The 26,274-nt window shown below is 33.6% G+C and overlaps 11 protein-coding genes and 2 non-coding genes across 13 annotated transcripts in view; 6 read left to right on the forward strand and 7 right to left on the reverse strand.

Annotated features, from left to right (window-relative positions):
* Nucleotides 1-117: 117 nt before the first annotated feature.
* On the reverse strand, nucleotides 118-189 carry NDAI0Atrna10E. Its single transcript has one exon. It is a non-coding gene; the product is annotated as a tRNA-Glu (tRNA).
* Nucleotides 190-2,434: 2,245 nt separating this feature from the next.
* On the reverse strand, nucleotides 2,435-2,513 carry NDAI0Atrna18L. Its single transcript is given in 2 exon segments — nucleotides 2,435-2,479; nucleotides 2,435-2,513. It is a non-coding gene; the product is annotated as a tRNA-Leu (tRNA).
* An 821-nt stretch (nucleotides 2,514-3,334) lies between these two features.
* PIR1 (beta-1,3-glucan linked protein) lies at nucleotides 3,335-4,432 on the reverse strand (the record flags this gene model as incomplete). Its single annotated transcript, XM_003667452.1, has 1 exon — nucleotides 3,335-4,432. The coding sequence occupies one exon, from the start codon at nucleotides 4,430-4,432 to the stop codon at nucleotides 3,335-3,337; it is 1,098 nt and encodes a 365-aa protein (XP_003667500.1).
* Nucleotides 4,433-6,514: 2,082 nt separating this feature from the next.
* Nucleotides 6,515-7,534, forward strand: NDAI0A01000 (uncharacterized protein; the record flags this gene model as incomplete). The annotated part of the gene is made up of 1 exon (XM_003667453.1): nucleotides 6,515-7,534. One exon carries the CDS (start codon nucleotides 6,515-6,517, stop codon nucleotides 7,532-7,534), a length of 1,020 nt encoding a protein of 339 aa, XP_003667501.1.
* Nucleotides 7,535-8,211: 677 nt separating this feature from the next.
* On the reverse strand, nucleotides 8,212-10,950 carry NDAI0A01010 (vacuolar protein sorting-associated protein 35; the record flags this gene model as incomplete). Its single annotated transcript, XM_003667454.1, has 1 exon — nucleotides 8,212-10,950. One exon carries the CDS (start codon nucleotides 10,948-10,950, stop codon nucleotides 8,212-8,214), a length of 2,739 nt encoding a protein of 912 aa, XP_003667502.1.
* A 1,546-nt stretch (nucleotides 10,951-12,496) lies between these two features.
* On the forward strand, nucleotides 12,497-13,609 carry CCP1 (cytochrome-c peroxidase; the record flags this gene model as incomplete). Its single annotated transcript, XM_003667455.1, has 1 exon — nucleotides 12,497-13,609. The coding sequence occupies one exon, from the start codon at nucleotides 12,497-12,499 to the stop codon at nucleotides 13,607-13,609; it is 1,113 nt and encodes a 370-aa protein (XP_003667503.1).
* A 1,568-nt stretch (nucleotides 13,610-15,177) lies between these two features.
* Nucleotides 15,178-15,777, forward strand: PAM17 (Pam17p; the record flags this gene model as incomplete). The annotated part of the gene is made up of 1 exon (XM_003667456.1): nucleotides 15,178-15,777. One exon carries the CDS (start codon nucleotides 15,178-15,180, stop codon nucleotides 15,775-15,777), a length of 600 nt encoding a protein of 199 aa, XP_003667504.1.
* A 194-nt stretch (nucleotides 15,778-15,971) lies between these two features.
* On the reverse strand, nucleotides 15,972-18,959 carry OAF3 (Oaf3p; the record flags this gene model as incomplete). The annotated part of the gene is made up of 1 exon (XM_003667457.1): nucleotides 15,972-18,959. One exon carries the CDS (start codon nucleotides 18,957-18,959, stop codon nucleotides 15,972-15,974), a length of 2,988 nt encoding a protein of 995 aa, XP_003667505.1.
* A 227-nt stretch (nucleotides 18,960-19,186) lies between these two features.
* LAS1 (rRNA-processing protein LAS1) lies at nucleotides 19,187-20,848 on the forward strand (the record flags this gene model as incomplete). The annotated part of the gene is made up of 1 exon (XM_003667458.1): nucleotides 19,187-20,848. One exon carries the CDS (start codon nucleotides 19,187-19,189, stop codon nucleotides 20,846-20,848), a length of 1,662 nt encoding a protein of 553 aa, XP_003667506.1.
* Nucleotides 20,849-22,311: 1,463 nt separating this feature from the next.
* RPA34 (DNA-directed RNA polymerase I subunit RPA34) lies at nucleotides 22,312-23,016 on the forward strand (the record flags this gene model as incomplete). Its single annotated transcript, XM_003667459.1, has 1 exon — nucleotides 22,312-23,016. One exon carries the CDS (start codon nucleotides 22,312-22,314, stop codon nucleotides 23,014-23,016), a length of 705 nt encoding a protein of 234 aa, XP_003667507.1.
* A 245-nt stretch (nucleotides 23,017-23,261) lies between these two features.
* Nucleotides 23,262-24,461, reverse strand: TFA2 (transcription factor TFIIE subunit TFA2; the record flags this gene model as incomplete). The annotated part of the gene is made up of 1 exon (XM_003667460.1): nucleotides 23,262-24,461. The coding sequence occupies one exon, from the start codon at nucleotides 24,459-24,461 to the stop codon at nucleotides 23,262-23,264; it is 1,200 nt and encodes a 399-aa protein (XP_003667508.1).
* A 292-nt stretch (nucleotides 24,462-24,753) lies between these two features.
* On the forward strand, nucleotides 24,754-25,521 carry RPB4 (DNA-directed RNA polymerase II subunit RPB4; the record flags this gene model as incomplete). Its single annotated transcript, XM_003667461.1, has 1 exon — nucleotides 24,754-25,521. One exon carries the CDS (start codon nucleotides 24,754-24,756, stop codon nucleotides 25,519-25,521), a length of 768 nt encoding a protein of 255 aa, XP_003667509.1.
* A 117-nt stretch (nucleotides 25,522-25,638) lies between these two features.
* The window catches only part of KTR2 (mannosyltransferase KTR2), a gene marked incomplete at both ends in the record, with an annotated part of 1,101 nt that continues 465 nt past the window's right edge, over nucleotides 25,639-26,274 (reverse strand). The window contains one exon of the mRNA XM_003667462.1: nucleotides 25,639-26,274. This exon is cut by the window's right edge and continues 465 nt beyond it. Coding sequence (XP_003667510.1) covers nucleotides 25,639-26,274 — 636 coding nt within the window.

A 26,274-nucleotide genomic window follows, 5' to 3' on the forward strand; every position in this document is an offset into this window, starting at 1 on the left:
AATAAGAAAATAATCAAGTAATAAATATACTATCAATTTAGAACACTTTGGTGTCACGGTATAATTCCTATTGTATTGCACTTAGAAAAGAATTTGGTAAAAATATGGAAAAAAATACTCCGATACGGGGAGTCGAACCCCGGTCTCCACGGTGAAAGCGTGATGTGATAGCCGTTACACTATATCGGACCAATTTCTTGAAAAAGTTGAATTTTTCTGGTCCTAATATTATTTTCCAATCCTCCATTCTCTTTCGTGAAATTAGCTAGTTTTTTTAACCAGCTAATAAACGCGAATAGATGTATGTCTTCAGATACTGTTAGTTATATAACATATGCACTATAAAATGAAAATTGGAACAACTACATCTCAGGTGAAGATATGAAACACGCAATAGACGCTCGGAAACAGCAGTTCTTCTCTCAATTTCATAGCTTTGGTGCCAAAGAACCTAGATCTTAACTTGCTCTCGTCTTTGGATAATACGATTGATATAGTTGGGCTATTATCTGTTAGAGTATTCTTTTTACAGTCTTTGGTATTGTTGTTATTAATTAAATATTGTAAACCATTTAATTACGGAACGAATTCACTAAATGCATAAATTTCAACGTCAATGGAGGAAACACAGATCAGTTTAATTCTGCATGACCTGGCGCCAATCGTACCATTCAAGCAGGAGAAAGCAGGATCACTGGGGGGGGGTAGCGACTATCTAAAAGCAATAGGAGAGTTATCAGCATGAACATAGTGGATGATGATATGAATATCTAACCGCTGTAGAACCCAGCTAATGAAGCACACCTTTCCTTGAACCAGAGAATGGTATAGGGGCCTTAAACATCTACCGGTGAGAAGATTATGTTTGATACTACCGGGTGTTGAAATATAAAATTGATGATAGATTGGGTTTTGTTTTCTTTTGAATCATCAACACGTTTGGAATCTCAAAATCCGGTCGTTTTGCCAGCTAGGATATACCTTAATTCAGAGCTCAATTATAGTACCTATAACACTAATGTAATGATCCACGTTATTTTATATATGATAGATAGGTTAGTGGATAAGACGTAATATGCTATGTTTTATGTTTTTTCATAGAACCACGTTGCTTTTGTGATCAACTTCATTTTTCATCTGGCCCTTGAAGAAGGGTTCATCCAAGTATAAAGATAAAGGAAGAAATTTCCATCACCACTATTGATTTAACTACTATATCCCTAACGTTTAGTCGAAAAAGGTAATAAATCCTTTCATGGTTGTAAAGCCAAATACTTCTTCTTCACGACTCAACTTGTTATGGTGAAATCTACTTGAAGAACTGAGACTATGTTTGCAGACCGACTAATTCCCGATTGTACACATATTAATCATTGCGGGTTGTTGATAGTCGAAGTGTAGATACAGTATCACAGTTTCGTATTTATTTCAGACTCGGTTCTTTGGGAATACTCTGGTCCTCCCCTTTTTTCGGCTGAGATAAATCTACATAATTATATACGGAAGAAAAAATCATCCGCCTATATACTTATAAAATTTAATAGCACATCAGCGTTTTTAGGAAATGATTTAATATACATATTTGATTCCGACACCATTATGTCCAAAAAAGGCAACTATTCTTTTATTTCGAATAGAGACAGCCCTTTACTTTGTCAATTTTTCGTAATGGGAACTGGGTACTGGATTGTAACACCTAAATGAACCGCCTTATTGATATGATATCGACTATAGTTGGCTACGAAGGATTGGGCGAAAGAACAATTGTTTGTCTGAATTTACATATGTAGAATATAGTCGTATTTCCTATGAGACGACAGATGATGAACGACACACTGCGTTGGGTGACTGGATTTTGGACTCCAATAAATCGAGGTTCAGTGACCCTACGAAAGACGACGGGCTGCAAGATGGATATGTACCTAGGAGTACTTAGTACGATGATTGAACTAAGGAGTTAATTGAGGGCTTTGAAATAGTTAATGCCCAGAATATATATGTTTATATATATATATATATAAATGAACTTTCAGAGGTTAAATCTAGACGTTCATCTTCTCAACTATCAGTTTAGATCATAATAAATTTGTCGGAATTATATGTATCTGGCACATAGTGTACAGACACGTGGTTTCGTACAACACGATATATGTTTTCTATATAAGAAAATTTTTATTCCATATGTAAAGTGTATAATATATATTACTCTCCTGTCCTAGGACGGGGAGGAGCAATTCTGCAACGAATCTACCTATAAGGTCAGATCCTGCAGTCTAATCTGCATCCGATATATGGTTTAATATGTTATATCTCCTGAGAAGCAACATCTCCTCGAATAAAATTAACAAATAAATATATTATTTTAGAAAGCTTTGTGTCACGATATAATACATATCGTATTACATTTCCAAGCTGAAGAAAAAATAAAAATATATGGTTGCTAAGAGATTCGAACTCTTGCATCTTACGATACCTGAGTATTCCTGTAGTTTTCTACAGCCAAAGATGTTTTCCTTGAATCAGGCGCCTTAGACCGCTCGGCCAAACAACCCTATTTTATATTTTTTTCAAAAGATACTGAACTTCTCATTAAATGATATTTAACATTTGCCTTAAGAAATCTAGTTTATAACTCATAACCTATCACATTAAATTTTATGAGTATATATGCAAGGAGTTTTTCTTCCATATAGAATTTACATAATTTTATGTTACTGTCAGCCATAAGAGGGAGAGAAGCGGACTGTTCTCAAAGGGACATATCTGGAATATATACCAACTCTAGCACCCGTGTATGTATTTACACTTCGTTTATCAACGCATTAACCTCTTTTTAGCTACACTCTTGCGTTTCAAATATATATATCAGTTTATTATTTTAGTTTATGTTAGTGAAACCCTCATACTCTGTTTTGTTATACCTATATAGCCTTTTCTTTTGACGAACAGTTTGTATTAAGAAAACCATGGATCTGAGAGATAGATAATATATTATAGTCGACTAGCGGGTGGTTTTTTTCCATAGAAGTTTCAATACGAAAAAAAATTTATAAAAGAAAAAGAAAGTTTAAATGAATTAGTTTTTGTATTAAGATTAGAATAAATAAATTTGGAGATAAATATATATATATAAGATTTAAAAAAATGTGTTTTAACGAAATTGTGTCAAAACTAGAAGAACGGAATAGTTGAAACTTAAATGAAATGGTTTAAAAAACCTGGGGCGTTATTTTTCTCGCCGATGCCAGTGTACAATGCAATGAAAAAATATGTGGTCCATAATTATGAGATGATGTTTATAATGCTAAGAGAGAATTTTATTTTATGGATATTCTTAACAGCTTACCAAGTCAATAGCTTGTAAATGGACAGCAGTACATTGAGAACCAATGTGTTCATCGTATAAGTTGTAGAAGTTACCAGACAAACATTGGTAGAAGATATCGTTGTCACCAATGGCTAAGTTACCTTCTGGAGTTAATGACCAACCAGCAGCATAGATGGCACCAGCTTGTGGTGGTGGACCGTCGAATTGAAATTGTCTGTTGGCAACAATGGAACCGATTCTACCCTTACCGTCAGTTAGGATACCACTTTTCAAGTTCATTTGTAAAGTACCAGAAGTTTTACAGGTTTCCCCAGTAACTGGGTCGCTAGCGTCCTTGATTTCATTTGGGATAGAAGTGGAGTTGTGAGCAATGGAAGAGGAAGTAGCTTGAACTTGACCATCGGCTATTTGAGAAGCAGCTGCTTTGGTCGTTTTAGTAGTAGCTTGAATTTGACCATCACCAATTTGAGAGACAGCGGCAGCTTGAGTCTTGGTAGTGGCTTGAATTTGACCGTCACCAATTTGAGAGACAGCGGCAGCTTGAGTCTTAGTGGTGGCTTGAATTTGACCGTCACCGATTTGAGAAACGGCAGCAGCTTTAGTTTTGGTTGGAGCTAAAGTCTTAGTAGTAGCTTGGATTTGACCATCACCAATTTGAGAGACAGCAGCAGCTTGAGTCTTAGTAGTAGCTTGGATTTGACCATCACCAATTTGAGAGACAGCGGCAGCTTGTGTCTTGGTGGTGGCTTGAATTTGACCGTCACCGATTTGAGAAACGGCAGCAGCTTTAGTTTTAGTGGTGGCTTGGATTTGACCATCATTTATCTGAGAAACAGCAGCAGCTTTAGTCTTGGTAGTAGCTTTAGATGTGGTCTTAGTGGTGGCTTGGATTTGGCCATCACCGATTTGAGAAACAGCATCTCTTTTAGCAACGGAAGCAGTGGCAATTGGTTGAACGGCAATACCGAAAGTAGAAGCGTAATCAGTCAAACCACCTTTGTAAGTAGCAGATGGAGTTAGAGTAGACCATGGTTCGTGTGGAAGGTAAGCTGCAAAGGCAGTGGCAGTTAAAGCAGCGGTTGTTAGAGTCTTTTTGTATTGCATTTTATAATTTGAAAGTTTGGATTATTGGATAACAGTGTTTGTTGATGGTTTTTTATTATTTGCTAGGAATTGAAATTAGGAAACAAATCTAATCACCTTATTCATAAGTGATGGCTCCTTTTATAGATTTTACATCGTCAAGGCTTAGTGCAATTATTCGATGAATGGGTATCTTCAAAAATGGCTGGTAAAGTTCTAAATTAAGAGATATTGGCGATTATAATGAGAATGCTTGCATATGCTGTCACTTCAAAGGGTACATATGTCTAAATCGGTAAGCGATTGCCTTTCTTAGCAATGGATGTCTTATTCCACACAGCAGTCCTGGAATAGTTTTTGCTAAAATAGGGAAAAGAGTGCTCAACTAGTCGAGAAATATTTTCAAAAAAAAACGGAAATGTCAAATTTTCCATTTTCCTAAGAGATCCACGGAGACACTTTTCTCGGTTGAGGAAAGCGCGAAGAGGCAAGCTATAAAAATTTCAATTTAACCCCTTCGGGAAATATACATGGCGGAGTAGAAACTACGTAATTTGACCAAGTAAACCCGCCATTTAATTATTTTTCAACCAAGGTAACTAAATACTAAGTTGGTACTAGGTACTTCCCTCGTTCATTTTCAAAGCCTAGAGTGCCTTCGTAAATGGGAAGACGACGCTCCGATTTAGCTGGAAATCTTGCAAGCCTTTTTCATTTCTTCGATTGAAAAACATATCAGCTACATATTACAGAAAAGGGATACTGTGCCAGCTTCGTTTTTGAAGCACAGTTTTGGCATATTAAAATTTATAATTTAGGAGACTGGTTTATCAGCCTCCAAGAATCAAATAAGCTCAGAATCTTACAACATGAATTACTGAAGCTGTACCCAGGTGGGGCACTAGTTGGGCCACTTTTTGGGCTAGTTTTCCTAGCGATGAAGACATACCTCGCAAAGAATTAGAAACAGACAAAGGGAATTCATCAAAGTGTAAATTCTACTATACTGTAGAGCTTGAAAAGTTAAGGCTACGTAGCGTGAACGGTACTTTGAGTTATCGGTACTTATGGCCGAGAACCTTAAATAGAATATATGTCAACACCATATGTAGAATTAAATAATTGAAAGCTTGATGCCAAAATACGGAAAGAGGACAAAATCACTGTGTGGTAACAAGCACGGCCTTTGGGGTCCGAATAAAGGTATCCATTGCCTAGAGCGTTGTTGTTTTTTAACACCCCCCTTCTTTTGACATATGAAGCTAACTTCCATAAGGAACGGAATATGTATGTACAGCAAATTCGGAAGTGAAAAATGATCCAACTAATATTCCTAATAGAGTAAAAAACCTCCTGGTTCGTCCGTACATTTCTTCCTTGTTGGGAATGAAGGGGAGGTAGTTGAGTTTCTTCATGTTTTCCTGTACGTACGTATTCCGGAGCTAACTAAATATTGTGAAATTTAGATCTCTCTCAAAATTTAAAGATTTTTCCTATTTGGGAAAAGTTATTGGTTTTGAGAAAATTAATTTTCGGCACCTAAATTTAGAAATATTGATCCCGAAATTATTATTAGAAACAAATATATGGTAAAATAGGTAAAAGTTAAGGTAAAGGTAAAGGTTTATTAAAAACATAAAGTCACTTACGTAGCTCCGTAATTTGCCCTTGTACTTCAGGGACTCTAAGGTAACTGACCCCCCAGATTAATGATTCTTACGTGATCTCTGTCTCCTAAAATAGTACTTGCGATAAAAACACTGCGTAGTTAAGATACTTCGGTTCTCATTATTTGATTAAATCACTTCATGTCCTGTACGTAATGCATATAATTGGAGATGCGTCAATTGCTACAATCTTTTTTAGTAAATCTATATATATTTTGGAATGTCTAGAAATGAAGTTCAAAAGTATATAAAGTCAATAAAATTTTCAACTAGATGTAATGTTGTGTTTCTAATTTGTATTACCATTGTTTTTAACTTTCAAACTTAAGGATAATATCAAACAATTGATAACTAACTCAAAACATTTTTGACTTCTATTTTTTGAGAATAATAAAATTTTAAGATCACACAATTTTAAATTAAACAATTAATTAACATGCAATACAAGAAAACTTTAGCTACAGCTGCCCTATCGACTGCTGTAATGGCCGCCTATGTACCAAAAGATCCATGGTCTACTTTAACTCCATCTGCTACTTACAAAAATGGTTTAACTGATTACGCTTCTACTTTCGGTATTGCCGTTCAACCAATTGCCACTGCTTCCGTTGCTAAGAGAGATGCTGTTTCTCAAATAGCAGATGGTCAAGTTCAGGCTACCACCAAAGCTGCCGTTTCACAAATCGGTGATGGTCAAATCCAAGCTGCCACCAAGACTACAAAGGCTGCCGTTTCTCAAATAAACGATGGTCAAATCCAAGCCGCTACTAAGGCCGCTGTCTCACAAATTGGTGATGGTCAAATCCAAGCCGCTACGAAGACTACCAAGGCTGCCGTTTCTCAAATAAACGATGGTCAAATCCAAGCCGCTACTAAGGCCGCCGTTTCTCAAATTGGTGATGGTCAAATCCAAGCCGCTACGAAGACTACAAAGGCTGCTGTTTCTCAAATTGGTGATGGTCAAGTCCAAGCCGCTACCAAGACTACAAAAGCTGCTGTCTCTCAAATTGGTGATGGTCAAGTTCAAGCTACCACTAAAGGTGCTGCTTCTCAAATTTCAGATGGTCAAGTTCAAGCTACACAAACAGCTGGTGCTAAACAAGATGGTGATGGTCAAGTCCAAAACAAAGACGCTTCTGATCCAGTCGGTGACGTATCTTGTAAGGCATCTGGTACTTTAGAAATGAATTTGAAAGGAGGTATCTTAACTGACGGTAAGGGTAGAATCGGTTCCATTGTTGCCAACAGACAATTTCAATTCGATGGTCCACCACCACAAGCTGGTGCCATCTATGCTGCTGGTTGGTCATTAACTCCAGAAGGTAACTTAGCCATTGGTGATAACGATATCTTCTACCAATGTTTGTCTGGTGACTTTTACAACTTATATGATGAACACATTGGTTCTCAATGTCATCCAGTCCAATTACAAGCTATTGATTTAATTGATTGTTAATTTTCCATTCAATTCAAGAAGTTAACAACTCTTATGTCGCTCATGATCTTATACATTCCTTTCTGTGTCAATATCTAAGACGCTTATTAATTTTGCATTTCCTTTTAATGTCCATCCATTCCTTTGCATCGATTTTAATATCTAATATATACATACCTTTCGAAAACCGTGTCCAAACCGTATTAGTTCGTTTTCCCATCCTTTTCAAGCAGCAGCTTACTTAATTTCCCTCGACAATAACTTTTATTTTACCTTTTATACTTTTTAGACTATCTTTATATTAAATCTTTAATAGAAAATTTCCATACTGCTAATAATTTTAACTCCTTTACTATGTAGTATCTATAAAACATTTTGCCAAAGCGATAAATAATTGACGACAGCTCAAAGAAATAGTGTTGAAATAAACGTTCATAAAAAAGTAAGAAATTTCGTTTATTTCCCAAATAGGTCGGGTAGCATAAGTTGCATTTCAGAAAACAGTGAGAAAATATAAAATTAGACTCTAAAAGTAAATAATTGTTTTACTTTTACTAACTACTCACACAACAGCAGCAGAATAATAAGATATCTTGAATAGCCAAAACAACCATCAATAGATGCGTTTCTTTCAGCGGTTTTTTCACTGGTAATTATTACAGGTCAAATTAGGATCTATCTGTACCTTCATTACAATTCTATATATTAATTACTTTGAATCGATCATCAATTTCACTTTGATTCATGACGTACTCTCTAGTTCCATTATAATGGCGTATCGGAATTCTGATCAAATTACTCATCTTTGCAGAACTTATTTTCGAAGATACGTTTGCTGGAGTTCCCTTTAACTTACTTAATTCAATATAGGAACCATCCTCTCCCATAAAAATCGGATTAAGAGTATCATCAATATCTTGAACAAATTGAGAGTTACTGATGTTCGTTCTAGACAATTGTTGCACCGCCGTATCAATCATCAAATCTTCGTCATCACCTTCTAATCTTAAATTTTTCAAATTAGTTTTGATCAATTCAATTAAACCATTGATATATTTTATTGTCAAGAAATTTTCTGATTCATCACCATGTATGAAATAATAAAGGCATCTATTAAAAATTTCAATCATCAATTCACAACTTTGAACATTATCCATAATACTATCGGCAGACCTTAATGAACGTTGTATACATTCAAGAACACGTTTACCATCCCTATGGAAATTACGAGTAACACCTTCCTCTTCACCTAATATTGAAATCTCAGTAGCCCACCATAGATGTGAACATAAATAAACTGCTCTACATTGGTCTTGTTTCTTTAATAATTTGGATCCATGTAAAGTACATCTAACAATCAATGAATCATAATAAGATTCTTTATATAATGATCTTGTCTTTTGTAAAGTTTGTGCCATGTATACCAACGATTGGAATTGTGTCTTAGAATCACTTAACGATTCCTCAAACACAGTGAATGCTTGAGAAAAGAAATCGTATGATATCTCATTTAATGAAAGTTGATCAGCTAATGATGCAGATTGTAAATTGAACTTATAGATTGCATCAGTGTATGAATTACCACATAAATTAAATAAATCATTCGTACATCTTGATATATGTTTGAATAGTTTTTTAATCACGTCATCATAATATGATTTCTTTTTAGGGAGACGTGATTTCAATTTATTCGACTTTCTAATTAGTTTCCAGAAATTTGTTATTATTGATGGGTAGGTATATTTGATGTTTGAGCCACCTTTATAATACCAACTCTTCAGTATCAACAGGCATTCCATTTGTTTCTCTACTGTATATAAAATTTCCGAATTATTAAGGGAATTTATAATGACATGAGTGAATTTGGCTAATTTCTCTTGGTTGGCATCCAAAATGATAAATGTTTCGTCCTGTTCATCATCATCTTGTGCTTCATCTTCTGTTATATTATTATTTCCTTCTTTTGGCGTCAATAAAGAAATTCTGGACTTGATAATAGGTTCACACATTGATAAAATATGTTCTAGTTGAACTTTTGAATTTATGATTTCTTTCGAAGCATTTGCTTCCGAATTAGTACCAAAAAATCCCATTGTAAAGGCGTCTAATAATTCATTTATTATATCCTGTTGTAATGGCAGCCTTTGTAAAGATAATAATTTTCTATAAGAATCACTCTGAGAGACCAATTTAAGGAAGGTATTGGTTCGATCTTTTTCATGGATATCAATATTTTTCAGAAGGATTAAATCTGATAGAAAACATTCTGAATCTATCGGTACAGGATCGTCACCTAAATCTTGATATTTTTGTAGAACTAATTCATAAGAATGATCCAAATTCTCTACAGACTCTGGATACCATTTAAGTGATAGATTTAATAGACTTTTTACCAGACCGATTGTTTGTTGTAAACTTAAATCTGGTCTTTCTTCATTTAATTTGGAAACAAACTGCCAAAATATTTTGAATAAATTATCTTCCTTCATGCCATCGACAGCATTAAGACCTTCATTTTGTCTCACTATGAAAACATTCAATCTTTCAACAAGGCTCCATAACAATTTATCATGCGATAGTTCAGGATTTAGATGTAACATGGCGTCTAACAATAAAGGTAAAGTTTCCAAATGGAATTCATCAGGAAACACTTGGAATAGAATCTCAAACAAATATTCTTGGGCTATAACATCTCTACATTGAGTAATTTGTTCCAATATGACAGGTAAAACCTTCTCTTTATATATAGTGAAATTATCATCAATAATCTCAGATAATGCCACTAATTGTGAACCTACAAGGATTTGTAATTCCTTTCTTTCCTTTGTTCTCTGTTTCCGTTCTCTTAATGGACCTTGATGTTGCAATCTTACCCATAATTTATTCATTTCAATGAAATTTGTTATAATATATTGACAATTAAAATTCATTGAAACTTCTAAATTTGAATCATTATCGCTATCATCTTTCAATTTTTGGATAAGTATTTGTTTCGTTGTTTGGGATAAGTAATACCTTATAAACAAACCTCTGATTGGATTTTGAATTGCTCTACACATTTCCATCATATCTTTTAATATTTCATCCCTTGGAGGGTTTGGACATTGTAAATAACTGGCCCCCACAGTAATCATTAGATAAAGTCTTGGTAAGACATTTCCAGCATATTGTACCAATTCATAAAGGTCAGCTAAATGATGATGGTTAGGATGATTATCTATAAGGTATAATGATAAGTTTGACAAAGAATCGAAAATAAGGGTATAAATTTCGTAATATTGTTTAGGAGGCAATTTTGGATTCCTTAGTTCTGCAAGCATGAGTGATGCGTATTTTAGAGCAGACATTAAATCTCTCTTATTGAGAGATCGTTGTATTAGGTAAGTCTGCTTCTTTATACTCGAGATAGCTTTCTCAAGAGAGGAAGAATATGACATTATTGGTGTGAATATGTATGATTTGAGGAGTAGGGTCCGAAAGTTCTTAGAGTTAAAATCGCCGTTTTGTCTAGTTGAACCGCTGCCCACAGATGTTGTTTTTCTAATATGGATTCACGATAATCCTCAAATATTGTTATTCATTTACTTTTTTGAGAACTTTCTTTGAAGAATGACATCAAGAGGTGTTTTAACTGCTGGGGTCTATAATGGGATATTGTTGAAATTTGGATGCACTACTACGTACTAACAAGGCTTTCGACAAAGCCCGCCGCACAAACATCATTTAAGGAAGGTACATTTATATAAATTACAGTGTAGAGTCTACGACAGTAAAAAAAGGTTGAGAGAATAAACAGAAAGAGCCATACCTAATAGAGTAGGGAACAACCACTCTCAATAATTTTCCTTTTTTTTAAAAAATAATATCTTTGAAAAATGTCTTCTACCGCACGAAGTATTGGAGGGGAATGGATACTTCTGTGTTGTTGGACCGAATTTCCATTAAACTTCCCTCACCTAAGCATACAAGTAACGACATTTACATCATCTATACTTAGATTAACATGATAAGAGGTTTGGTCTCTCTCTTTTTTCTTTTCCAACTTGAAGAATGGAATGTTGACGGTATCTTCCCTCCTTCATTTCAGAGACTAACTCATAAGAACACTCTAAAAGTGCAGTCTTAGGAAATCATTGGGTTTGCATAGTCTATCATAACTTGTTTTTTTTTCACAAGTGAACGGTATTCTTCTAATATCTGCTTGCTTCAGGATTTCATAGGTAGAAAAGCCCATCATAAAACAGATCACTTATATATTCCTTCCAAACACCTTATGAACTCTCGTTAGCCATTCAATTCGGACCGTATAAACTACAGGATTAAATACACACTATATGATATGATCCTTGGCTCTCAAGCAGTCCTTCGCGAAGGAAATACTTCTATACGTACAAAATATTCTCTCAAGAGGCAATATGTACCACTTGTATCAGTCGTGATATTTTGTTCCGTCACTGTAGCAGAAGGCAAGTAATCAAGTCACTCGAGAAATATTTCGGATATACCAAAGTTATCCTTATCAAATCATCCTTTAAGGATGGATAAGCGACAGAACAAATCATCGATGGTTCCATAAGCACTCTACATTATAGTCAGTCTGACTCTGTAATAAATAAAGAAAGAACCTTCTTATCAAAATCACAAAACCATTATAGCGTTATACATATATACGTTTGTTCATGTACGAAAATTGCGGATTCTCGATCATTTTTCTCTCGGATTATTAAGCATTTTCTTTTTTCTGCTGCAGCTGCAACTGCAGATTCAGCTTCGCAAATCTGTACCCAGTTCCCTCGACTCCTGCTACTCCTGCATTTTCATCTTCCTAATCTTCATCTTTACCTAAAAAATTATATAAGCATACCGAAATATCTTATTTACCCCCTCCCCTTCTACTTACGTACTCATCTTTTTATATAATGTTGCAAACAAACAAAAAGAGAGACAAGTTCAAAAAGCAACGAAAAATATATATCTGACACGATGTCCACTACAGCTGCATCCTTCGCTGCAAAGAGGTTCGTACCAAAGATCATTCCTCGAACATTCAACAAGAAATCATTCTATTTCATCACTGCTGCTACTGCTGCCGCTGGTACCGCTGCATTAACTGCTTCCCTTTACGACTCCAACAAGAGAAGAAGAAACAACTATCAAAAAAACAATAACAATAACAACAATGGATTCTCATCTGGAGCAAAATTCATGGCAGCAGCAGCTCCCATAATTCACTTAGCTTCCGCACCAAAGGACAAAACACAAGAAGATTATCAAAAAGTTTACAACGCCATCGCTGAGAAGATCAGAGAAGATGATGATTACGATAACTATATCGGATATGGCCCCGTCTTAGTACGTCTAGCATGGCATTGTTCCGGAACATGGGATAAGAACGATAATACGGGTGGTTCATTCAACGGTACGTATAGATTCAAGCAAGAATGTAATGATCCTTCTAATAAGGGATTACAAAATGCTGGAGAGTTTTTAAAGCCTATCTTTGAAGAATTTCCTTGGATTTCTCATGGTGATTTGTATACTTTAGGTGGTGTTACTGCGGTACAAGAAATGCAAGGTCCAAAGATTCCTTGGAGACCAGGGAGAGTTGATCAACCTGAAAGTGCTACTCCTGCTAATGGGAGATTGCCTGATGCGGATACTGATGCGAAATATGTTAGAAATTACTTTGCTAGATTGAATATGAATGATAGAGAAGTGGTTGCCTTGATGGGTGCTCATGCTTTGGGGAAGACTCATTTGGAAAATACTGGTTATGAAGGTCCATGGGGGTTCGCTAATAATACTTTCACTAATGAATTCTTTTTGAATTTATTGAATGAAGATTGGAAATGGGAAAAAAATGAAGCTGGGAACATGCAATGGGGTTCTGATAAGGGTTTCATGATGTTACCTGCTGATATGGCATTGGTTCAAGATCCGAAATATTTGCCTATCGTTAAAGAATACGCTAATGATCTGGATACTTTCTGTAAGGATTTCGCAAAGGCATTCTCCAAGTTACTAGAAAACGGTATCACTTATCCGGAAGATAGCAAACCAATGTACTTCAAAACTTTAGACGAACAAGATATCTGAGCATCTCCAAGCAATTTTGATGTCAACCAATAATGTATCTATTTATTTATTTCCTATATGAACCGTCGTTCACCGTAGATCAACTTATATAAAAAGTCCCCTTTATATACAGTTTAGTTTAGTCTGAGTACGTATATATACATATATCCTCTATTTTAAAGAAGGATTGTTTTTTCGTAACCATTTTTTGAAAACAAATTAGTATCGAGTTCATTGCACTTTGATGGATACAATAAGAAAGCCCATGGGCTCTGTTTCAATTACTTACCTTTGCTCAGTTGGTTCACTTGTCTTACTTACGTAAGCTTCCTTTGAGATTTTCGGAGATCAAAAAGAAGGGGCCCAGTAAAGTTCCAATCACCAATAACAACGGCTCGAAACAGCACGTAAACAAATGTTGCGCTTCATATCTGCTTCTTCTCCATCATCATTTATGTATATCTACCTTTGACATACACGAAGTTTTATCATGCCAGAGAGGTTTTTATCTAGAAGTCGACCATCATGCATCAAAACAAAACAAACAAAATATATAGTCTCTGTATGTTTACTTTATATCCCTGCCATTACCCCCATATGCAAATATAGTCATTGCAATTCAGAGAGGGTATTATTACAAGCGCTGTAGCGGCTGCCCTGACACCCTTTTTCTCACCTAACCATGAATCTTCTGCAGGTGTTAATAAGAAAGCTAAAAATTAAATAAAAAACAATTGAATTTCAAAAACATGACCTTGTCGAAGAAGGGTCCTCGTAGGTCTTTACTGAAGGACATGACTCACCATCATTAGCTAGCTGTACACAATAACATCAAAGCAATGGTTAGAGAAACATAAGGAGGGGTTCACATGCTGATATATAAAGATTCTATAAAGAAATGTCTGTTCTCTGTAGGAAACATGTTTATGAAATAACTAAATATAGATGATTAGATGTTTTCGGTATAAAGGAAGAATTTGGTCCTGAAAATTTGCCACTAGAACATTTACAAATGAATCTTGTCAGAATGAAACGGACTTGGAAATGCCAAAATTTTTTTTTTTGTACAGCAGTAATATTTAATGGCTTTCATTTAGGGTTTCACGTACTTACCTACATAAATGATTCTGATTCACCGACGCTTACAAAAGGAAGATTAGAAAAAAAATACCCAAGTAATTTCCTATCTATTATTTGAAGAATTCATATACAAATCCATACCTGTGCAAACGAGGTAGCCTACAAGGGAACTCCAAGCTAAATCTCTTTATATATGTATATTTTTATTTGTGAACGCTATATCTGCATGGCTTTTTCATTTTATTTCGTGACATCTGTATTTTCCCTGACGCTTTTTAATCTTCATGGAATTTTTTTTCTGGCGAACATAAGGTTAACTGAAAGGTGAAAAAACAGTACGTAAGTATATTCTATAAAATAATTTAGGCTATACAAGATAAAAACAGGGTCTTTAGATCAAATAAATAGATGAACCGATCAAAACTTTCTTCTTATCAGCTTCATTTACCGAAAGGACCTATACACTAACTTCAGTACTATTTACTGCAACCAATTAATCATTCTGAACAATGTTCTCATCTCCAGCTAAACTTACTGCAGGGACAATTACAAGATCTTTAACATCTTTACCCTTAAGAAACTCTCTTATGGGCTCTGTCTCCCAAAGATTTATGTCTACCAAGAATAATGACCCCAAAACTAATGACAATAATCAAAACTTAACATGGACAAATTTCTTCCAATTGAGAAAACAACAACGTCGGATCAATGTCGGATCATCCGCTTTCACTGCATTCCTTGGGTGTAATATCTCATGGGTGTATCTTTCCACGATGGAAATAGATCCTACTCAAATGATATTTGGGTTTGATCCATTAGTGGTTATTTCCGCAGGTTTAGTCGCATCCGGTGCGTTAGGCTATTTGTTTGGTCCATTATTTGGATCTCAATTGTTTAAATTAACACATAGAAAATCCTTAAATGAGTTCAATTTGAAAAATAAGGAATTTTTAAAACATATCATTGAAAATAGAGTAGATGCTTCTTCACAAAGTTTTAGTAATCCTGTTCCAGACTATTATGGGGAGAGGGTCGGATCTTTAAAGGAATATAGGCAATGGTTAAGGGATTGTCATTCCTATGCAAGAAAGGCCAAAGAGTTCCTTTGATTAATGAGTTTAGTGGCCCCCTAAGACGACAGAAAGGAATAAGAGTTAGGAATCCCAGTAACTAATAATAACCTGTATTATTTAATTGTTACATACTATTTCTTCATATAAAAAACATTGTATATAGTGAATAAAGAAAAAAAAATTAGTAATGGATAATGTTCATCTCTTGATATACTTTATTGGTGGTCCTTTCAAAAAAATGATATGAAATCCAATGGTTCGAAAATCTCTTGCAACAAACCAAAGTTGGAAGGTTCAATCTCTACTAGCCCATCAGTTGGATTAATTTCTTGGGAAAGGTCTTGTGGTGGACTATGCAGATCATCATTTAACCAGGCAAGGTTGGACCATGATGAAGGTAAAGTATCCAATTCAGCAGCAATTATTGGTTGAACATTTACGTCTGCTTTACCTTGAGGTTGTAATTTCGTTCTTAATTTCTCATCAACATTAGCAGTACTTTGAGCAAGTTGTGAACTAGCATCATCATAGAATGATGCGAAGATATTGAAGTTTTGAGTATATTTGTCAATTAGGAAATGTTCAATAATATCTTCATGAAGATTTAACTTGAATGCAGAATCATATTGTCCAATAGGATAAACAGATGAATCCCAAACATCGATAATTCTTTTTCTATCATCAGATGATGTTGAAGTTTTCATTTTTATTTCTTCAACCAATTTCGTCACTAAGGGAAGCATTTCGGATAATGTTGTTCTCTTACTATAATCTTTATCATTTTCGTATTGTTCTTTATTGAACTCTAATTCATAGACTAAAAATTCTAATATAATTTGCCATGCATCTTTATCCATGGGTCGATTCAGTAACTTGTAACTTAATTTAGCAGTGAACATTTTTTTAAAACATCTGTAATATTCAAATCCAAATTCATTGAAATAAATCGACGAGATACCATATAAGAATTTAACCATCAAATTTCTTGAAGAATGATCCAATTGTTTGAATCTACTTACTCTCAGGATAAAACTTGGTAACAACACACAAAGTTTATTAGCAACAATTTCAACAATTCTATTAGTGTAAAATTTAGTAAAAGGGTTCAATATATCATTTGAATTCTCATTGTAGAAAATGGAATAACATCTTTGTGCCACATATATTAATTGATCCCATAATTGTTGTGCTGAGCTATGAAATTTCATAAAATTTAAATCATATTCATAAAAGATCATTTTGGCGTGTAAAATTGCTAACGAAAACAAATCTAACATCCATTGAAATTCGAAATTCAAATGATTCTTATCATGCAAATACTTTTGCAAGACTTTAAATCCATTCTCCAGTTCATCCTTTAAGACTTCCACTTGAACTAAATCCACGTGAGATGGTAAATCATTAATTAAATCATTAATTTTCATAATCAAATGATCCAATTCTACAATCTTAACAAACCAAGAATCCAATCCAATCTTATTACCGTTAAAGGGGAAAGATTTCCCAATCAAACATTCTTGACCATTAACAAGACACATCTTCCTATCCCAAAATAAGACATAACACCAAATTAATTTAAAAATTCGTTCATACTCTGAGGCATCCATAATCTCTAAATTTGGTCTTGTTGCCTTTGAAATTTTGAAAAATCTTCCTTCAGTTTCTAATAGACACGTCCAATTAATACCTACTTCTTTACAACTAGCAATAATGGTACCCATAAGTACTTGATTTTGTTGAGCTTCTTGACCATCCCCGTCTTCAGGTGCACACCAATGATAGAATCTCAATAAGATTAGACATTGTAATTGTAACAATGTACATTTTCTCAAAGTTTTCATTTGGAATAAATATTGATTTACTATTGCTATATATTTCGTTGAATCTAAGTTTAAAATATCTTGATTTAAATCATGAGAAATCTTAGAGAACTCTAATGATAATTGTGTCAAACGTGATATGATTAGAATAATGCAATAAACTACATGATCAAAATCTTTTAATGATATTGATGATTCTGTTTCAATCCTATTATAAAGTATTTCAAATTCATTAGTCAAAATTCTCATATTGAAAATAGGGATCATATCGAGTATATTAGATTCAAAAAATGGTAATATTTTATTGAGGAATAAATCTCGGGGTGGGATATATTTTTTAGCGATTGTTTCTAAATTATCAAATCTTGTTGAATCATTTCTTCTATATTTGGCGAATTTTTCAAAAATTGCCTTATGTATCATTTGATGTTGTTTATAAAAGGAAGTAGAAGTATGTAGTTGATTTCTTGTTTCTTCATCTAATTGTTGTTGTGCTGATAATGGTCTTTCTTCAGCTTGTGCATTTTGTAGTCTTTTTTGCTTTTGTCGTTCTTGTTCCTTTGCTGAATCAAATGCTGTTAATGTTTCAAAGGATACTGGTAAACTTGGGTTTGTAATATCACTCTGTTTCACCTTCAATTTTTGCATTGTCTTTTCAATGGCAATACTACGAAATATAGTCATGGCTTTCAAGTATGGGTCTCTATGATCCATTGAAGAATCTGTAAACATTGAGAATAACGTCACTGCAGACCTTTTCGTCTCGATATAGTACCCATTGGGGATAAGATTAATATATTCTGGTTCTTGGTGATGAATGGGAGTAATTAATTGCATTGACGTTGTTGTAACCATATCTGGAGATCTTGTAAGAGTATGTCTATCGGAAGGTTTCAACAATTTCACCCTCTTAGGCATGAAGTTGCTATGAGGAGTAGATAATAAATGTGTTCCATAAGAAGCTTGAGGTGGGATAACCGTAGTAATAGGAGAATCATCACCACTGTTATTATTTGATACTGGATTAATTGGAATATTTGATATTGAAGATTTACGTGATTTAGATGGTTTTACCTTCGGTACTTCTGGGATATAAAAGCATGAATTCCCATCGCCTAATCTTTTGCAAGTTCCGCAGGGTCTACTTCTATCACATTTACTTTTCCTTTTCTTACAATTTGTGCATACGACGGTAGATCTATGACGTTTCCTTGATGGTTGATTCGGGGTATTATTATTGTTATACGATTGATTGTTTGGCGTATGGTTTTGGTTTATTATATTATTACTTCCAGCATCATTCTTATTATTATTGTTATTGTCATTATTATCATCATTATAATCTCCATTGAGCATTTCAGAGGAATTGAACATCTGACTCTTTGGTATTTTTGACATTTTTTCGGTCCTTTCACCTATATCCTTACATAATATTTTTCCATGTTTATATAATCTAACCTTTATTTTTATTTCAAGTGATCTTTAAATTTTTAAAAATACAATAAACGAATATTTTTTCACTTTGAACAAATTTATTGTCAGAAGAAAGAAAGATTGGAATTGATGAGGAAGATGAACATGGCCTAGTAGGTACTGGTTCAGTGACAAAAAGTGTATGTGCAGGGATGGTTCCAGCAAGGATTACTCCATGGAGAGATTCCATTGAATTAGAAACGTTAAAAGGATGGTTTTATGATCATAAACTTGGTACGAAACAAAATGAAGACCAAAGATCAAGAGCCATTTTGAAAGTGATGAGTTATAGATTAAAAGGTTCACAATATATACCGCATGTTGTTTCTACTACTTCTCAAATTACGACATCAATCCTCTTAGATGAGTCCTCTTCTAACTCTTGCGACATTGATGAAATGAATGTTAGATTAAGTTACATGATGTCTTTGATTAGATTTGTTAATGGTGTGTTAGATCCGACACAACAGTCTGAATTTGCCATACCATTACATGTATTGGCTAAGAAAGTTGGATTATCATCATGGCTTGTTGATTTAAGACATTGGGGTACTCATGAAAGAGATTTACCTGGTATTGATATTTTAAGAATTGCTAGTCAAGAAGCTTTAGAATGGTTATGGGTAAATTATTGGAATAACGATGAATTGGAAGATGAGAAGGATAATGAAGGTGAAGAAGATGAAGATAGTGAAGCGTATCAACAAAGAATGTTGGTACTGGAACTATGTGAATCTTTAGATAACTTGATAACACTATGGAAGAAGAGAAGAAACTTTCTAGAAGAAGAGAAATGGATATGGGAAAATGATAGCAATGTTATTACAAGTTCTAATTTTGTTGTTAATGAACCTACGAAGAAGAAGAATAAGACTAAGAAAAAGCACAATCAGGAAATTACACCTCAAGACGAGATAAATTCATTTGCATTTAATTTTAGAGATATATGGAAGCAATTGAATAGTATTGAAAATAAGACAATAGAACCAATTCAAGAAACTTCTCAAATAGACAAGTTTATTGTGAAAGTTGTACTTAAGAATTTTGATCCATTATTAATTGAATTTTTAAGTTGTAAAATTAATAATTTTGAATTTGAAGTGCTTAAATGGCTGATCAATTGTTTCTCAGAAGCAGATACAAATACAAATACAAATACGTCGCAGAAGGATAAAACATTATCATTATTGAAGAAACGATTCCCTAAATGGAAAGATTTACAAAATAAATTGTTAAACTTAATAATCAATGGAATTAATTTAAAGATATTTTTAAATGATTGGAATGTATTTTGGAAAGACTTACTATGTACATCCAAATTAAATATCAACTTGTTCATCTTAGAAAGAATATCTGACAGGTTAAGTGAACAAGCGAATAATAATAATAATGATTCATGGAGGCAGCGACAATTTAAGAAAAAGAAGAAGAAACATTTGGAAGGAAAGATGGATGAAATACAGAAGGAAATTAACACATATGTAGATTCTCTGACGAAACAATATGGAGAAAGTGGGATGGTATTATTTTATGATTTCGGGGTATCGAAAAAGTCTCAAATAGTGTCGGATAATGAAATAAATGAAAGCAAAGGACCAGAATCAGAATCGAGTGCATTTATCAATGGTATTTTAGGTGATTTAGCCAACTTGAAGAAAAGGATGCATAATGGTAATGGTACTGACAGTAATGAGAAGAAAAGGAAGTTGAATAATAACGATAACAAGAAGTATTGGTCAAAAATTGATGATTGGGAACCTACGCCATTGGTATATTACCACAATAGTCGTTGTAACATTTGCATGATTTTATAGATCTTATAAATATATCCAGAACTATGAAGTACTTCTCTGAATTCTAATACTTAACTCTTGTTTAGTTGTTTCAAGTAAGAATATATGCTAGTTCTTGAATGAGGGAAACCATTATCCTAAGTTGTTTCCTAGATTAATAACAGGCAACTCAGGAGCTCAACTAAGTATTGACTTGTGTTATTTCCTATTACTGAAGGGCATAGTCTCATTTTGTGATTGAGCTATCTATATCTCGTTGTTACTTCGAGAACAATCATTATTGAAGACGAATATACAAATTAAAAATTACAAGGAAAAAAGGATTTTAATAGTTGATCACTCAGACATCCTAGGAAGGTCTCAATTAAGAGCGGTCACTGAGGGTACTAAAGATGGGTTCTTAAGCGTACTCCTACCGTGGAAACTGCGAATGTAAAGGTACACACTTTCATCACTGTGATCATTAAATATTATATAAGACAAATCGTTCAAAATCAACATATACCTATACGTTTGATAATATCATATTCCTGGAAAAGAAAAGAAAAAAAGAAATGAATTTTGAAATATTTTTTTTTTATTGTTGGAAGAGGCTCAGAGATTTTGTTGAAATCGTGTAAATTTAATTACACTGGCAAGAAAAGTTGTAAAATGAACATCACCTCGAAAGGATCCGAACAAATACGAACGTGATAGAACCCCGTGTCGTCATGGTCGAATCGGACTGGGAAAGAAGAGACACCGTTATCATCATAGCACCTCCCGTTTTTTTGCGAAAAAAAAAAACAAAAAATATAAAGCACAACAAAAAAATATTTCCATCCAAATTATTTGATTCTTTTCATTTCCATGAAAACTATTCATCCTTGAATAGATAGTATCAAACTGATATTGTATGCATGCATTAACTTGACCGCCGTGTCTTTGTTAGTTATTATGTTTTATATTATGAACAACATAAACAAAAACAAATAATACAGTAGAAGTATGATTTCATTGGTATTTAATAGACGAGATTTGCCACTCTTTATATAGTTTTACTTTCCAACTATATTCTTATGTGCTTTTTGCCCTCATTTAGAAAAAAAGTAGAAGAAAAAAATACAGAAAACTGATAAAGTTTTTTTTCAATGGAGCATCCAGACACCCCATACTGTGCTTTTCAGTTACATGTTTTTGTTAGGGTTTGAAAACATAAATCACGTGAAATGGAAGTCCAGACGTTGGCACGTGATATCAAGTATCTAAGATCCCCACCACGTGCAGTATAATTTTATAGTCCGGGTAACAGCCCAAAGTGAAAAATTTTCTGGAAAAAAAATTTAGCGATGAGCTATTGATGTCAATCAAGATACTGGTTGAAACAAGAAATGGCCTCAGTATAATAGACATTACCAATACAATAAACATTGACTACTTCAAGAAAGCTGTGATTGAATAACTGGGAAAAGCTGCTTTTTTGATAATCAAAAAGACGAAACGCAATGGCTCCAAAAACATCCACTCTTTCAAAAGAATATATATCAGAGTCCGAGTCTGAATCAAGTTCAGATTCTGACTTAGAAACCATTGAAAATGTGGAATTCAAACCACCTTCCGATTATAAGAAATGCTCTCATTTGAAAAAATTTAAATTATCACATAAATCAAAAGATGAAGAAATTTGGCTATTCAGTCTACCAAATTCTATAGATCTATCATCTTTGAAAACTTTACCCTTACCAATCAATAATGACAAATCTGATAATATAATACAAATATTAAATAAAAACTATAACGTTACACAAACGAGCCATAAGAGTAAAAATAACAATGAATTCAGTAATTTGAAATTATTAGTTCCTAGCACAGATTCAAAGAAAGATTCATTAAAGATATTGTCTTCAAAAGACTCAATGGATTTTAATAGAATTTTCACATTGAGTGAAGTCACTGAAATACCAAAGATTGATATTGAAAAAGTTAAATTACCACGTAAAGATATACCACAATTGGAGAATCTAGAATTAAAACATTTCCCAACTGGTTATGATTCAAATGATTTCATTACAGATGGAAATGACGAAAATACAATTGAAAATAATAAGAGTAAGTCAAAGAAACGTCATGGTGATGACGATGATACCGAGAATAAAAAGAAGAAAAAGAAATCAAAGAAGGATAAATCAAAAAAGAAAGAAAAGAAATAAACACGATACGATACAATACAATACAATACAATACAATACAATACAATACGATAAAATGTATATAGGAAAAAATATTTACATATAACAAGCATTCCAATAAACACAATAAAGTAAAAAAAAAAGTTATCGAACTTATTTATTTTATTATGGTTTAAGATATTATATCAGGTACATATATATACTTCATATGATTCGGTACGACTTTATATGTCCATTGAGAACAGGAAAACCTTTATGTATTCCTCCTATACACGATGGGAGAAATCTTTTAATATACCAGCCATATGTGTATTGGTAATCTTACCTCTTCTTTGTTTCTTCTTCTTAACTTCAACTCTTGTTTGTCTCTTAATCGTGGCAGGATCAACACTTGCAGGTTTCAAACCAAGATCTTGTAATTTTCTTGGTAATTCTGAAAATTGTGGTAATTGAACATTCTCCCACATCTTGATAAATTCTTCATCAATTCGATGTAAATCTCCACCATTATTATACCAAACATATCTTGGCGTTCTATCTTTCTTTGTTCTTAATACCAATATCTTAGATTCTTCTTCTAATTCATTGATAGTCTCATCACATTGCGGCCAACCATCTTTCAATTCCTTACATGATATACCTTTGAATGTGACTTGGGACCTTAATAATTTGATCAGCTCCCCTTCACTATGAACATCATATGTGGAAACATATTTGAATGCATTTTTCTTCGGGTCAAACGATATCTTTTCTAATTTCTTCAATAATTCTATAACTTTATCATTCGGTTTTAAAGAAAGATAATCCATTAGTTCATTCATAGCCACAGGTTTACCCTTTTTTTGAATATATTCAGTAGCCCATAATAATTTAGAAGAATCATGACTCTTTGAAATATTGGACTGATTCGCTTGCAATGCATGTGCTGCAATAGATCCAGGTCTAACTTCTTTAACTTCATCATCATCACTATCACCATTAAGATCAATAATTGGAGTTCCCGTGACGCTTCTCGTTATATCACTTTTCTCAGTTTCCCCATCCACTATAACATCTCCCTCTTCCTTCTTTACCTTTTTCCTTGGTGGTGGAGATCCAGTACTATCAGTATGCTCACTTTTTACCTTACCATTACCATTCATTCCTTCATTATCAGAAGACGAATCAATCTCAAGTACTTCGGGTTCAGTACCAGGTGTGTTAGTTCTTGATGCTCCACTACTTCTTTCACGCTCCTCTTGTTCTCGTAACTCTATAGATCGTTTCTTATCATGGAGTGCTTTCCTTAGTGGTGAGGTAATATTGTTTGTACTACCTCCTACTACTGTTCCTGCTGCTGCTGCTGTGGGTCTAGGTCTGGAGATCACTGGTGCTGATTTCACTTTATTTTTAAACGCATTCAAGTTGGCTAATAATGGGTCATTGTTTTGGCTTGCGTTTGAGTTATTTGGACCGGTATGACTCATATTTCTATATAGATAATCTGGTATTAGTACAGTCTGGTCTAGTCTAGCCTATAAAGTGCTCTACCCAACACTTTCTTGATCTGTTTTTATGTGATCATTCGTTTGTCAGAACGTACTCTTTAATTAAGTTATATTTCATGATTTGGAAAATATTTTGGAAAAGAGGAAAAAACATTGAAAAATGACAAAGAAATTATTCTTTGAAAGGAAGAACAACAAATATTAATTGATAAGACTCAAAAGAAATAATAACACTGTGAAGAGAGTGAGAGTAAGAATAACACTACATACAATGAATGTATCAACATCCACATTTCAAACTTCAAGAAGGAGAATTAAGAAAGTTGAAGAAGAAGAAAACGCCGCCACTTTACAATTAGGTCATGAATTCCAACTTACTCAAATAAATCATCAAGGTCAAGAAGAAGAATTAATCGCTTTGAATCTAAGTGAGGCAAGATTGATTATTAAGGAAGCGTTATTGGAACGTAGGAGGGTGTTTAGGAAGACACAACGTTTACAACAAAAGAAAAAAGAACAGAAACAACATGAAAAGGAGCAGCAACAGCAACAGCAGCAACAACAACAGCATGATGGGACATCAAGTGATAACGAAAATATCAACCCAGGCAATGAAAATAACTTGGTGGACCATGTCAATGGTACTGGTGCCAGTAATAGAAACGAAGATATTATTGATGAAGATGAAGATGATGATATGGATGATGAATTCATACATACTGAAACTCGTGAAAAAGAATTAGAATCATTAGATGCATTATTAGAACAGACGACAGGTGGTAACAATAAGGATTTGAAGAACACTTTGGAATATCTCACCAATTTTTCAAGATTTAGAGATCAAGAAACTGTCAGTGCAGTTATTCAATTATTGAAAAGTACTGGTTTACATCCATTTGAAATTGCACAATTAGGCTCTCTAGCTTGTGATACTGCTGATGAGGCTAAAACCTTAGTACCAAGTCTTACAAGTAAAATATCCGACGATGAATTGGAAAGAATATTGAAGGAATTATCAAACTTAGAAACACTATACTGATATTCATATAAAAAGTTATAGCCCTTGACAGATTCAATTTTTTTTTCGATTCATCATTATTATGTAGTTTTATGTCTATCTATAATAATAATAATAATGTAATGCAATATTTTTCTTTTAATCCTGTAACTCCTTAAGGAACATTTTACCACTTCCATTCTTCCACCAACGATTCAAACAACTAACTGCATTAAAATCTGCATTAAATTCTCCTTCTGAATCACAAGTACATCGTTGCTTCAATTTCATATAATATGCACTAGGACATGTATAAAATGGATCATGCATATAGCCTAATTCATCAAAATGAATAATTTCATTACTTTTCAATAATAATGAAACGGCAATGGAATGAACAGGCGCATCCCCCCATCTTTCATAATAAAATCCACCTTTAGAGTCCAAAAAATCGAAAAATCTATTATACTTTTCACTTCTAAAGAAATTCAAATCACCAATTTCAAAATTAGTCCAAAAATGACATAGATTATAATCTGTAGCTGATGCTACCAATGTTAATTTTTTCCCAATTACTTCATCATCAGTTAGAAATTGAATGGAATTCGTTTCCATATCAATATCATTTTCATAATTCATAATATACATTTCTACATTTTCCCATAAGCTAGGAATAGTATCTTCATATTCATACATAGAAATGACAAATCTATATTTCTTATCATTAACCCTCATGACCTTAAATGGATCATATGGGAAATCACAATAATACTGAACATTGGGTTCGACTCTAAA

This window comes from Naumovozyma dairenensis, chromosome 1 (assembly GCF_000227115.2).
Source record: "Naumovozyma dairenensis CBS 421 chromosome 1, complete genome".
NCBI classification, from domain to species: Eukaryota; Fungi; Ascomycota; class Saccharomycetes; order Saccharomycetales; family Saccharomycetaceae; genus Naumovozyma; species Naumovozyma dairenensis.